At 39.5% G+C, this 13995-nt stretch overlaps 1 protein-coding gene across 1 annotated transcript; it reads left to right on the top strand.

Annotated features, from left to right (window-relative positions):
* Window positions 1-11785: 11785 nt before the first annotated feature.
* On the top strand, window positions 11786-13995 carry LOC110911114 (salicylic acid-binding protein 2). The gene is made up of 3 exons (XM_022155690.2): window positions 11786-12224; window positions 12324-12461; window positions 13502-13995. Exons 1-3 carry the CDS (start codon window positions 11850-11852, stop codon window positions 13784-13786), a joined length of 798 nt encoding a protein of 265 aa, XP_022011382.1. The 5' UTR covers window positions 11786-11849; the 3' UTR covers window positions 13787-13995.

The raw sequence follows: 13995 nt of genomic DNA, 5'->3' as shown, positions 1-13995 counted from the left end.
TCTATGCTTTAAAATCTTAAAGGCTTCTTCTTGTCTAGGTCCCCATTCAAACTTAGCAGCTTTACAGGTTAACTTAGTTAATGGTACGACTATCTTAGAAAAATCTTTGATAAATCGTCTATAGTATCCAGCTAAGCCTAGAAAACTTCTTATCTCCATAGCTGTTTGTGGGACTTTCCACTTTGTAATTGCTTCTATCTTAGCAGGATCTACATGGATACCTTCATGATTTACCACATGACCTAAGAATTGTACTTCTTGTAGCCAAAATTCACATTTCGAGAATTTGGCATAAAGCTTTTCTTTTCTTAACAAGGTTAAGAGAACGTGTAAGTGTTCACAATGTTCTTTTTGACTTTTGGAATAAATAAGTATGTCGTCGATGAAAACGATCACAAATTTATCCAAGTATGGTTTACAGATTCGATTCATCATGTCCATGAATGCTGCTGGGGCATTTGTTAATCCAAAGGGCATGACTGTAAACTCATAATGACCATACCTAGTCCTGAAGGCAGTTTTGGGTATGTCTTCTCCTTGTACCTTCAACTGATGATATCCAGATCTTAAATCTATCTTAGAGAAATACTTAGCTCCTTGCAATTGATCAAAAAGATCATCAATCCTAGGTAGTGGGTATCGATTCTTAATCGTAACCTTATTCAATTCTCTATAATCAATACACATTCTCATCGATCCATCTTTCTTTTTCACAAACAGTACTGGTGCACCCCAAGGGGATGAACTAGGTTGTATGAATCCTTTGCTTAGTAATTCATCTAACTGCTTTTTCAATTCTAACATTTCGGTAGGTGCTAATCTATAAGGTGATTTAGCTATTGGTGCAGTATCTGGAATTAAATGAATTCTAAACTCTACTTCCCTATCAGGTGGTAATCTAGGTAATTCTTCTGGAAAAACGTCTGGGTATTCTGAGACTATTGGAATATCCTGAAGTTCCTTATCTTTAGTGTTAATGATTACTGAAATCATATACACCATTTCCTGCTTTCTCGAATAGCTTGCCAATTTCATTACTGAGATAAATTTCAGTGGCTTTCGAGGTTTATTTCCAGTAATTACAATTACTTCTCCTGAAGGGGTTTGAATTTCTACTGCATTTTTGTCACATAGGATTCGTGCATGGTTGGCTATTAACCAATCCATTCCTAATACTACATCGAATCCGGCTAAATTCATTGGTAACAGATTTGCAGAAAACTTATGGCCTAATAGTTCTATTTTTCCTTCTTGCCAGATTTTATCTATGTTTACAGAATTTCCTTCTGCGGTTTCAACTGTGAAAATTTGCCTAAGAGTGGTTAACGGTAACTTAAGAGCTTGACAAAATGAAGTATTAATAAAACTTTGGTTCGCACCAGAGTCAAATAATATTTTTGCAAATACGTCATGTACTAGGAACGTACCAGCTATCACATCTGGAATGAGTTCGGCCTCTTGAGTGGTCAGCTGGAATGCACGCGCATTTTTCTTGGTTGCTCCTTCAATGGGTTTAGCTTTGTTGTCTAATGGTTTAGCTAGCTTAGGACATTCAGATTGAAAATGTCCCCTTTCTCTGCAGTTATAACAAATTCTTGTTTTCTTCCTGCAATCTTCTTCACGATTTCCTTTTGCCTTGCAAAAATTGCAAACTATATTGCATTGTCCATAATGCTTCTTTTTGCAATTTCTGCAGAAAGAAGGTGATGAGGATTGCCCTGTTCCTCTTTTCTTGGTATTACCCGCACGAAATCCCTGGGTAATCTTTTGAGCTAATTCCTTCCTGCGATCTTCTTCTCTTGTGCGCACCAGTTCATCTGTTAGGGTATTAGCTAATTCCACAGCATCGTCAATAGTACGAGGTCTCGCAGCTTTAACGATGTTTCGGATTTCACTAATTAAACCCCAAATGTAACGGGAAATGAGTACCGGTTCTGGCGAAGCCAGTGTTGGCACTACTCTCGCGTATTCAAAGAATGTCGAAGTATAACCCCGACAATCTACACCTGTCATGCGGTGACTTAGGAATTTGTTTGCCATTTGGTCTTTCTCATATTCGGGACAGAATTTTCTTTCTACAAGACTCTTAAATTCTTCCCAACCCATGGCATAGGCTATCCTTCTTCCTTTTGCCTGTAGGACCGTGTTCCACCATTCTAGTGCCCCTTCTTTGAACAAATTTGATGCATACATCACTTGATCCTCTTCGGCACATTTGCTTATTGCAATTACTGCTTTGGTTTTCTCTAACCAACGCAGTGTTGCAGTTGCCCCTTCGTAACCTGCAAATTCAGTGGGTTTGCAAGCAAGAAACTCTTTGTAAGTGCAACCAGGCGTTGCAGCTTTTATTCTCTTAGGGAGTGAGGCCTGTTGCGGATCATGATCATCATGATTGCCGCCTCCATTTATGCTGTTACTGCCGTTATCTTCTGGAATACGTTTACTAGGAATTAATTGTGGTTCGGCAGGTTTTTGAACAGCAGCCACAATTTCTGGAATAGCATTGGCTATCCCTTGGGCGATAAAGTGCTCAATATCTTGTCGGGTTATATATTGATCTTCCTGATTTTGCTCAGACTGATTTACTTCATTAATTGGTTCACTATTAGCGTTTTCCATCTGCTAATTAGTAGGAATTATTAGTGTCTAATTTATTGGCAACAAAATCAGCACAGGTGAACACATAAATTATTATAACATACAAGTATAACCAAAATTGTCGATTTCTTGACTTTCACTTTGTTTTTTTTTTGTTTTTTTGTTTTTTTTTTTGTATATTGTATATGCATCCATACACACCATATCTTACAAGGTTTTATTGCCCATTTTACAGAATCAGTTTTACTATATTAGTTTATAATACAGAAAACTTTTTCCAGCCCTTCCTATCTTTTGGTCCACTGGCAGTTTTAGTAACGACGCTCCCTCTCGTCGTACTTCCAAGAGATCTGCTCCCCCATTTCCCGGATCCTATTCCCGGTGCCTATCAGTTCTTCACCAAACTGACGTAACTCAGCTAAATTTTCATAGCTCATTGGCGGATTAGGGATAGGTTCTGGATCAAACTGTGGGAGAAAACTATAGGGACTATTAACTATATTTTGGAATTGCCAGTCATTAGTCCACCATTCTTCCATTTGGCCTAATGGTCTGGTGTGAACTAGTGGGTCTGGAATAGCTGGTCCTAGGTTTAGTGGGAATTGGGCTGTAGCAGGATAAGAGAAGAGATTATCGTTGATAGGCTCTAAAACATCACAATTATCCAGTAGGCGGTCTATTTCGTCCTGGAACGTGATTTCCTCAGACTGTTTAGAGCTTTCTCCGATCTCTATTCCCTTTTGCTTTAGGTCTATTCCTAATTCCTTTTCTGGTGGTTTTGAACTTTCTCCAGTTTCTATTTCCTTTCCCTTGTTCATGCTCACAGGATTTTCTATTTTAGGAAGTCTCCTAGTGGCTGGTTTCCTACGACGTACTTTCCTCCACCCTACGTATCTTCTTTTCTTTTTAAGTTTGGCTTTTTCCAGCGGTGGAGCTTTGAATTCCACAGGTTCTTCTATGTCAGCAATGTAACCAGTAAAGTCGTGAGAGACTTCGATAGGCACTGGATATAAGTTGAGATTCTGGAATGCTTCCGACATCTCATTCATGCTGCATAGTATATATGCAAAATACAAGAATGCAATGTTAAAACTTTGGAACAAAGTTTAACAAACAAACACTGAAGTTTTATTGCATACTAATTTATACAAAGGACAACAGAAATAAACACACTAGGACTTTATTTATTTACTGGATTGTGATTTCTCTTACTAGACCCAACTTATCGAATATTTAGAGGTTGACATTTTCTGCTATAGTAGCTAACATATAGAGATTTGCCCATTTCTTGTCTATTTTATCTTCCCAAGGTGTACTATTACCCAACTCTTGGACTTCTGGGTTAAACCTAACTCTCTTGGTTCGGGGTTTCTTTTTCTCCTGACTCTTTTTAAGTATCGAATCCCTTTTCTCTGGGGAAAGAGGATTCTCATAGTTTGCCTTGCGGACAAAGATTCCTTCTTCTAGGTTTACTGGGTTTTTAGAAGAAGATGCAATATCTATTTTGTGGTACATAGCAGACAGCTTTTGTTTACCCATACTGTAACTAACAAATAATCAGTTAATACAACAAATAATCACAGAATGATAACTAGTAGGATTAAGTATTTTGTCAAATACTTAATTCCGTAATAGGCTTAAATCAGTGGCTCGATCAGTGGCTCAATAGTTATTAATTATTAGCTCTGATACCACCTTCTGTCACGACCCCCGACCCACCCTGGACGGAATCGGGAGCCGCGAGCAGTCCAGTGGTACCCGTGGTATCTGATTTATGCGGCAGCGGAAGTCTTTTATTACAGGATCTTTTCACCGTAAAAATACTCGTTTAATATATTATACAAAGTTTTAGGGATAAATTCCCACAATTTACAATCAGTTGATTTCACACAGAAATCATTATTTTCCAAAACATGTTTTATTTATTTATTCACAATGAGCCACTTCTCTGAGCTTGTAGTGCTTTACTGCACTTTTCCTGGATCACACAGATCACCAGAAACATGTTTGAAAAAGGTTTTGTCAGCGGGGAAATACTGAGTGAATCATTCTGTTTTCTAAAACGACCCGTTAGTTATAAATTACAGTATTAAGGGGAATTACAATGTTTCTGATATCAAACCAACTACCCACAGTATTTGTCACTCGACCATCCATTGGCTAGCCCATTTGTCCAATGGTGTCTGTGACTGTGGTCAGATCACCCCTTGGCCACCCGTTTGTCCAAGTGTGACGGGAAGCAAGTAATGTATACAAAACCCCACATACCGGCTGTAATATGGTGATTACATAGACTTAATCCCTGTAATTATAACCTTTGCAAATAACTTGGAGTTTTGTAATACTTACTCACAAACTGTGAGAAAACAATTTAAAAAGAAGAATGACTCACATTGCAGATTAACGAGCAAGATATAAGCCTACTGATTAGCCTTGATTAAACCTAATTTAACACAATGCACACACAGGCAGGTTAGTAACTAATACAGCAATTACGTCAATTCACGAGATTAAACCCTCACAACGATTAGTCAGTGCAATACTCGATAATTCAATCGGATTCACAACGAATAACAGAGCATAGTCCGAATTCGAACAGCACTCTAATATTCAAGTCGAAATCACGACGAATAATCAAAGTACAAGCTTAATTGAGCAGCACCTGGACTATCGTTGGATAGTTATAATCGATCGGACGTTGAATCGTAATAGCGATCGAGTTATTACCCTGATTGCGGCAGCACTTCGAGTTTAGTGTGTGGTTGTGTAGTATTCAGACGATATCTCCGTGTATAAACGGAATTTGGACGTCGAATTATCACAGAATTTCAAGTGCCAACATCCCCTATTTATATCTGAAAAATGCACTCCCTCGCGCCACGCGAGAGAGACAGGTGTACCCGTCGCGTGGCGCGACGGGTCTATTTACTAGCCTAGGTTTGTTTCGTGTCCAGTAGCTTAGATGAGTTGACAAACAAACGAATTTTTACTTCTCCAGCAAGAATTTTAAGATAATTACTAGCTAGGTTTTACCCCCCTCGAGTTTTAGGGGCCCTGATCCTGATTCCGATTGTTATGAAAATTTTAGGGTTTATGCGGAATCACTTGGGTGTTTCAATTAGGGTTTTCTTATTGCCTAATTATTGTCCTAATTATTGATTTTAGTGGCAGTTGTTACAGTAGTACACAGGAAACTGCTTTTCAGCACTTAAAAGACAGGCTCTGCAGCGCACCTATTCTTTCATTGCCAGAGGGCACGAACGATTTTGTGGTTTATTGCGACGCATCCATTCAGGGTCTTGGATGTGTGTTAGTGCAGCGTGACAAGGTCATTGCTTATGCTTCGCGCCAACTCAAGGTTCATGAACGGAACTATACTACGCACGATTTAGAGCTGGGAGCTGTTGTTTTTGCACTCAAGATATGGCGACACTACCTGTACGGTACCAAGTGCACCATCTACACCGATCACGAGAGTCTCGAGCATATCTTCAAGCAGAAGGAATTAAACATGCGTCAACGTCGATGGGTTGAGCTACTTAATGATTACGAATGTGACATCAAGTACCATCCGGGCAAAGCCAATGTGGTGGCTGATGCCCTCAGTCGAAAACATACTACACCTAGGCGTGTACGAGCGTTGCAACTTACTATTCAGTCTGGTCTTCCTGCTCAGATACGAGATGCTCAGGTAGAAGCATTGAAATCAGAAAACGTCAGGGCTGAAGCTTTACGTGTCTCAAGGCAACGATTAGAACAGAAGGAAGACGGCGCCTATTATGTAACGGGGCGTATTTGGGTCCCACTATATGGCAACTTACGCGAGCTTGTAATGGACGAAGCACATAAGTCTCGCTACTCGGTACATCCAGGTTCGGATAAAATGTACCACGATCTCAGAACTACATATTGGTGGCCTAGCATGAAAGCTCACATAGCAACATACGTTAGCAAGTGCTTGACTTGTGCGAGAGTCAAGTCGGAATATCAGAAACCATCAGGCCTACTTCAGCAACCAAAGATACCACAATGGAAATGGGAGGAAATTTCCATGGATTTTGTTACTGGCCTACCTAGATCTCAACGTGGGAACGATACCATTTGGGTGATCGTGGATCGACTCACAAAGTCTGCACATTTCCTGGCTATTAAGGAAACGGATAAGTTCTCCACTCTAGCAGACGTATATCTTAAGGAAGTTGTCTCAAGGCACGGAGTGCCGACCTCTATTATCTCTGATCAAGATGCACGATTTACTTCAGAACTGTGGCAAGCAATGCACAAATCTTTTGGCTCTCGATTAGACATGAGCACAGCTTACCACCCTCAGACGGATGGGCAGTCTGAGCGCACTATCCAAACTCTAGAAGACATGCTTCGGGCATGTGTTATTGATTTTGGCAACAGCTGGGAAAAGCATCTCCTGTTAGTGGAGTTTTCGTATAATAACAATTACCACACCAGCATTCAAGCCGCTCCATTCGAGGCATTGTACGGACGTAAATGCCGGTCACCTCTCTATTGGGCAGAGGTGGGGGATAGTCAAATCACAGGTCCAGAAATGGTAGTTGATGCTACTGAACGGATTGCACAGATACGGCAACGCATGGCGGTGGCTCGTGACCGTCAGAAAAGCTACGCTAATAAGCGCAGGAAACCGCTCGAATTCCAGGTTGGGGATCGAGTGCTACTTAAAGTCTCACCCTGGAAAGGGGTAGCTCGTTTTGGCAAACGAGGCAAACTCAATCCTCGGTATGTCGGACCGTTCGAAATCATAGAAAGAATAGGCAAAGTAGCCTACAAACTAAACCTACCAGCAGAACTCGGTGCAGTTCACAACGTTTTCCACGTGTCGAATCTGAAGAAATGTCTGTCAGATGCGACCCTCATAGTTCCTCTGAAGGAGCTCACTGTCGACGAACAGTTGAGATTCGTCGAGGAACCTGTTGAAATCACGGACCGGGATGTAAAGGTCCTCAAGCACACTAGAATACCTCTTGTTCGAGTTCGTTGGAACTCCCGTCGTGGCCCAGAGTTCACCTGGGAACGCGAAGATCAGATGAAACAAAAGTATCCCCAATTGTTCGCGAACAGTACAACCACTACTGAGGCTGAAGCTACCACGGAATTTCAGGACAGATCAACGGGGGGAGGATGTGACACCCCAGGAAAACCATGCAACTTAACTAGCTTCCTCAGTGAGTACGTACCAAATTTCGGGACGAAATTTCTTTCAACTTGGGGATAATGTGATAACTCGTATTCCAAAACCTTTCTTTGTGCGTTGACGTAACTTGTATGTATGCTACTTGAATAGTCGATGTGTGAATTCGATTAAATGTTGAGAGAATGCGTTTGATTGGATGTGAATGATTGTGAATGTTATAAGTATGTATGTGTAATATAAATCTCGTCGCACAATACTCTCCGGCCGCACACCACACTTGAATCGCACACTTGGGTCTCGGCCCAAGTCCATTCGGCCCAAACTAGCGAGCCCGGCTCACCCCTTGTGCGCATACACACATAGTTTTGTGTATGGTTTCTCATTATTTGGAAACACAAAAACTTTATCAAAACCCTAACTCTCTCTCCTCCTCTCCCCCTTGCTCGACGGCAATCCTCACATCCGAAGTCTTTCAATCTCGAGCAAGCTAGTTTTCGGCTTCCGGGTTAGTGTTTATCATTTATGGATTGTTATGTTTTTGAGGTTGTTTTGTTATGTGATTAATTAAGTTTGCATGCTAGTAAATATGTTGCTACAACTATGACCATGAATTGGATTCATGTACTTGATTTCGATATGCATATGTATATGATGAGACTGTTTTGGTGAGTGATTAAAACTCAGGATTGGTTTAGATTGATTAGGACCGAATACATGATAAAGGAATGTGATCTCGATTGAGGGTTAGTCTCTGAATTCGTTAACCGGATGATCTGATCAAATGTTTCGTGTGATGTTGATTAATTGATTGGTTTTTCTTGATAGATGATAACTAGGAATTCATGAATATGCATGATTACTAAATTGAATGTTGTTTGATCCGTTTTGAAACTGCCAAAATTGTTTACTGATGTTACGGAAATAAATGAGCTGTGATTAAGGAAGTTTGTTACACCTTCTGATCTCGACAAGGGTTGCGAGTCGAGAACTCACGGTCTCGACACGAGACCACGCATCATCATCACACAGACAAGACTCGAGACCTCGGATGCGGGTCATGTTTCGACTCGAGACCTAACTCGAGAACACCCACTCTCGAGTGATAAGTGCATAACTCGAGACCTCTAGTTACGACTCGAGAACACCTAGACGTCACACCGAGACCACACCGTCTCGACTCGAGATCCTTAGTCTCGACTCGAGACCACATTACTGTACATTCTGTTGGGTTTTGTTTGTTTACGTGACTGTACTGTTGAACTCGTACTGTGGTTGAACTGCCATGATTATACGTGTATGCCATGATCAATACTTGTATGCAACTAGATGGAATATGTGTAGAAAACATACGTGCACTACTTGAATACGAACCTGACTTGTATGGTAACCATGGTAGGACGTGGTTGACCACCAAATAGCTTGATTGACTTTCCTGTGTATCTGCCGAGCAAACCAAGGTGAGTTCACACTCTTACCAAGGCATGGGATTCCCGGTGGGTAGGGAATGGGACTAAAGGAATGGGATTGAACAGATACTTGTACTTACACTGTTACTAGACTATCTACCATCGTCCTCGGATGTGAAGGACCCTTACGTAAAACCTACGTAAACTTGTGCTTACCACTGTCCTCAGGTTTCGAGGGACACTTACGTAAAACCTACGTAAACTAATACTCACTACTGCCTCGGGTTGTGGCAGGCACTTACGTAAAACCTACGTAAACCCCGCGTACCACTGTCCTCGAGATAAGGACACTTACGTAAAACCTACGTAAACCCCGTACGTACTACTGTTCTCGGGTTAAGAAGAACACTTATGGTTACCTCTAGTCTAGTACACATGCACACATGGGAAGCCCCCACTAAATGAACATACAGTTGACTTAGTTAATATCGCATGGTGATGCAACGAACTTACTATTTTGTACTTGCTTTCTGTGAACTCGCTCAACTAGTTGTTGACTCTCTGTTACATGCCTTGCAGGACAATAGGTACTCATGGAGCTTGCATGGGAGGCGCGATCGTTGTGGGAACATGGACTGTTGAGTTCCATGTTAAACATTTACACTTTATGAACTTTTACTCATGTTTGGGTTTTCACAATTATGCTTCCGCTATACTTTAACTATGTTTGGTTTTGACCACCTTTTATATTGATGGGTTAAATTTTATTTAATACTTGCAATGTTCAATATGATTGGTGGCTTGATCCTGGTCATGTCACGCCTCCAAGCGGTGATTACTCCGCGGGTGGATTTTGGGGGTGTGACACAAGTGGTTAAAACCACTAAAACAAAGGGACTCAAAAAGTAATTTACTCCCTAAACTAAGATAAAAGAGGTGGGTTTATAACAATATGAGAAAAGGGCCCTGGGTTTCTATTTCGCTATAGGCCACCAAAATGATTAGATTGGCCCTGTTCCTACATGAACCAAAACCAGTTAATTAGAGCCCGTTTTGACTTATGTTAAACCAAACTGGAATCCTGTTCCAACATGAATCAAAACCGGTTTATTAGAGCCTGTTTTGACTTATGTTAACCCAAACCGAAACTGGTTCCAACTTAATCCGATTTTGGTACAAAGAAAAACCTGGTTTGTGCACCTCTTCTTGGAGTATAAAATGGAAAAAGTTGTTAAGTCGTGAATGGTGAAAAAATATGTGGTCTGAAAAGACTAGAAGGTATGAGGAGGGTCATTTCCAAGGGGATGGGCCGTCACGTAGGACATCACATTCTCATCCCATATGGGATGGCCCTCCAAGCAATTTTAAAGGGGTGGAGGATGGAGCTCCACACCAATTACTTTTTATTGTTTATCTTTTTTATTTGCTTAACTTTATAAAAACAATTCAAAAATTAAATAAAAATAATACATAAAAGAAGTAAATTAAATCCATTACATAGACGGAGTGTAACCGGGTGTCGAAAAAAAGTTAGCCAGAGCAAGGTAAATTGCGGAGACACCCATGAAGGATCGGTAGTCGGAGTGTAACCAGGCGTCGAAAAAAAGTTAGGCTGATTCGGGTTCGGGTTGTGGTTCGGGTTGGGATTGTTTGGGCTGAAGGGATTCATGGTTTTTTTTTATAAAAGGATGGAGTTTTTTTATAAAATAGATGAGAGAAGAGAGAAGTGGGTAAATTTTGGATGGAGTATTTTAAAAAAAAATGGATGAGAGGTGGGTATTTATTAAAGTAAAAAAAAAAACTTTTTTTTTTTTATAATATAGCCGTTTACCAATGGCTACATTTCAAAAAGTGGGCCCGTCGAATCCGGCTGGTAGGAGACGAAGAAGACACAGCGGGGCATAGGGGAGCGGTGTTCCGCCTCGGCGCCGTGCCTAGACGGGTCACGCCGTCCCCCATACCGTCCAGTCTAATGGATAAACACTGGCCGCTTTTGTCTTTTATTGTTGCGATTTTTCTTAGGCCGGTCCTCATCAACTTTATCGCATGGGTTAAAAATATGACAAAATTACAAATAGGCCAGTCCTCATCAACTCTATTGTATGGGTTACAAAGACAATCTGGAAAATTCTTTTTAAAGAAAATTGGATTTAAATAATCTTAACTTCACAATTTGGCTGATAATAATCTATTTGTCGATAATAATCCGAACTGCTCTACTTTTGGCCGATAATAGTCCGTCATTGAAATAGTTTAACAGAGTTAAGTTTTTTTCCGAATTACAAACCTATGTTTTAGGAATTTTTATCAGAACGAGGATACAAGTCGATTTATGTAAAACTTACCTCGAAACGGAGCTCCAAACAGCTTGATTTTTGTTAATTGGAAGTTTAAACACCCGAATTGAAGCACCGTTTTCGTTGTTTGGGGCAGTATCTAGGTAAATTTACATCAATCAATTCGTATCTCCGTTCTAATAAAAAACCCTAAAACATCGGTTTTTAATTTAGAAAAAACCTTAACTTCGTTAAGCTTTTTATTTTTTATTTTTATTTTTTTTTATTTGCCTTTTTTTTTCCTTTTTCTTTTCTAAAGTTATCCTCTTTATTGACACAGATTTGTTATCCAATTTTCCCTATAAACAACCCACAACCAACAAACACCAAAACAAGGCAAACATGTTACACACCACCAATAAACAAACCCACTTCGTCCTGGTACATGGTGCATGCCATGGAGCCTGGTGCTGGTTCAAGCTCAAACCCCTTCTAGAAGCCGCCGGCCAACGCGTATCCGCCTTTGATCTCGCCGCCTCGGGTATCAATACCAAAGTGATACAAGAAGTGGCTACACTTTCTGATTACACAAAGCCATTGCTGGAGTTCATGGCCACCATTCCGCCTGACGAGAAGGTTGTGCTGGTGGGTCATAGCCTCGGTGGCATGAACATCGCCCTTGCCATGGAAAAGTTCCCCGAAAAAGTCTCCGTCGCGGTGTTTGTCGCCGCCTTCATGCCGGATTCCGACCATAAGCCTTCTTATGTTTTAGACCATGTAATCTTACATGTTTCTTATCAATTTTAAAAGCTATTTTGTTTTAGATTTTAATAAAAAATAACTTTAACTCCTTTTTTTTTTCTATTGATTTTGAAGTATAATGAAGTCACTCCAGCAGAATCTTGGTTGGATATAGAGCTCATGCCATACAACGCTGAAACTGAGTCTGAAATTTCGTTGTTGTTTGGCCCTAAGTTTCTGTCCTCCAATCTCTATCAACTTTGCTCTGATGAGGTAATCAGGTGTCTCTTAACTTGACATTTTCAGTCAGGTCAGGTCACATAACTAATAATATTTATTATTGCTACTATAATCGGTAAAACTAAGAGTTACATTGACGTTTTTGAGGTATTCATGGTTGCGAAAGGAATACACAAAATAACTAAATATATTGAATCGAATTCGATACTTTTTTTTTTGCTTTCGTTATATTTTTCGGATAAAACATGTCTAGATTGAGGTTTCTATGTAAGTTTATTAGAGCATTCACATCGGATTCTTTATCCATATTCATATAATTACACTAAAAATTATTATTTTCTCTTTTCTTATCAATTAGCTAATATCTTTTATACATTTATTATTATTATTTCTCTCTTCTCCGCTCACAAACCACCTTCAAAAATATTAAAAAAACTTATTTGGGTGAACAGTGTTTCCCATATATTTATGGATGATCAGTAACATTTCCATATATTTTCTCTCCTCTACTCACAACCACTTAAAATCACTCACAACCATTCCTTATAATATAAGTTTTCTCACTCATATAAATTTAAGAGATCCGTTATGAATGCTTTTAGTCATTAAGTCGAAGAAAAGTCGTGATATGCGTTCCATATAAAAATAGAAAAAAAAACTCTAGGTCCACCTATAGATAATATTGACATTAGAGTTAATTACTGTTTTCGTCCCTGTGGTTTGTCAAAAATCAATATTTCAATCCATTAGTTTAAAAATTGCGATTTCAGTCCCTGTGCTTTCACTTTCGTAACCATTTCAGTCCCTGTGGTTTCACTTTCGTAACCATTTCAATCCATTTATTCTGTTAGTACAGGGACTGAAATAGTTACAAGGTGGACTGAAATGGTTACGAAAGTAAAATCACAGGGACTGAAGTCGTAATTTTTAAACTAATAGACTGAAATAGTGATTTTTGACAAAACACAGGGACGAAAACAGTAATTAACTCTTGACATTATCATGTACATCCAAGCTCAAAAAGTATATATAATTTGTGTAGTAATTAATAATATTGCTCTACATAATTGCAGGATCGTGAATTAGCGAAAGCATTGATGAGGCCTTCGTCATTATTTTCAAAAGATTTAAAGACAAACGCAGAAATATTTACAAAAAGGGGATTTGGTTCTATAAGACGGGTATATGTCGTTTGCGACGAAGATAACACCATCAAGAAAGGATTTCAGCAATGGATGATTGATAATAATCCTGTTGATGAGGTGAAAGAATTGAAACATGTTGATCATATGCCAATGTTATGTGACCCGAAGCAACTCAGTGTTTGCCTTCTTAATATAGTCGATCAATATGCTTAGTTAACTAGGTGACCCGAAGCAACTCGGTGTTTAAATTTCTAATAATGGTATGATGATTAGGCTAGAAATAATGATTTGTTCTCATATCTGTTTTACTTGTATTTTTTTTGTAAAATTTTACAACCTCTAAGTTTCAACCAAATTTCAAGCGTGACAACGGATATTTTTTATGTTTCGGATTCTATACAAGTGGTGTTCTTTTGTTATAA

The sequence above is a fragment of the Helianthus annuus genome, chromosome 15 (assembly GCF_002127325.2).
Source record: "Helianthus annuus cultivar XRQ/B chromosome 15, HanXRQr2.0-SUNRISE, whole genome shotgun sequence".
Taxonomy (NCBI): Eukaryota; Viridiplantae; Streptophyta; class Magnoliopsida; order Asterales; family Asteraceae; genus Helianthus; species Helianthus annuus.
Note: the sequence above shows the minus strand (reverse complement) of the source record. Positions and strands in the feature narration are given on the sequence as shown.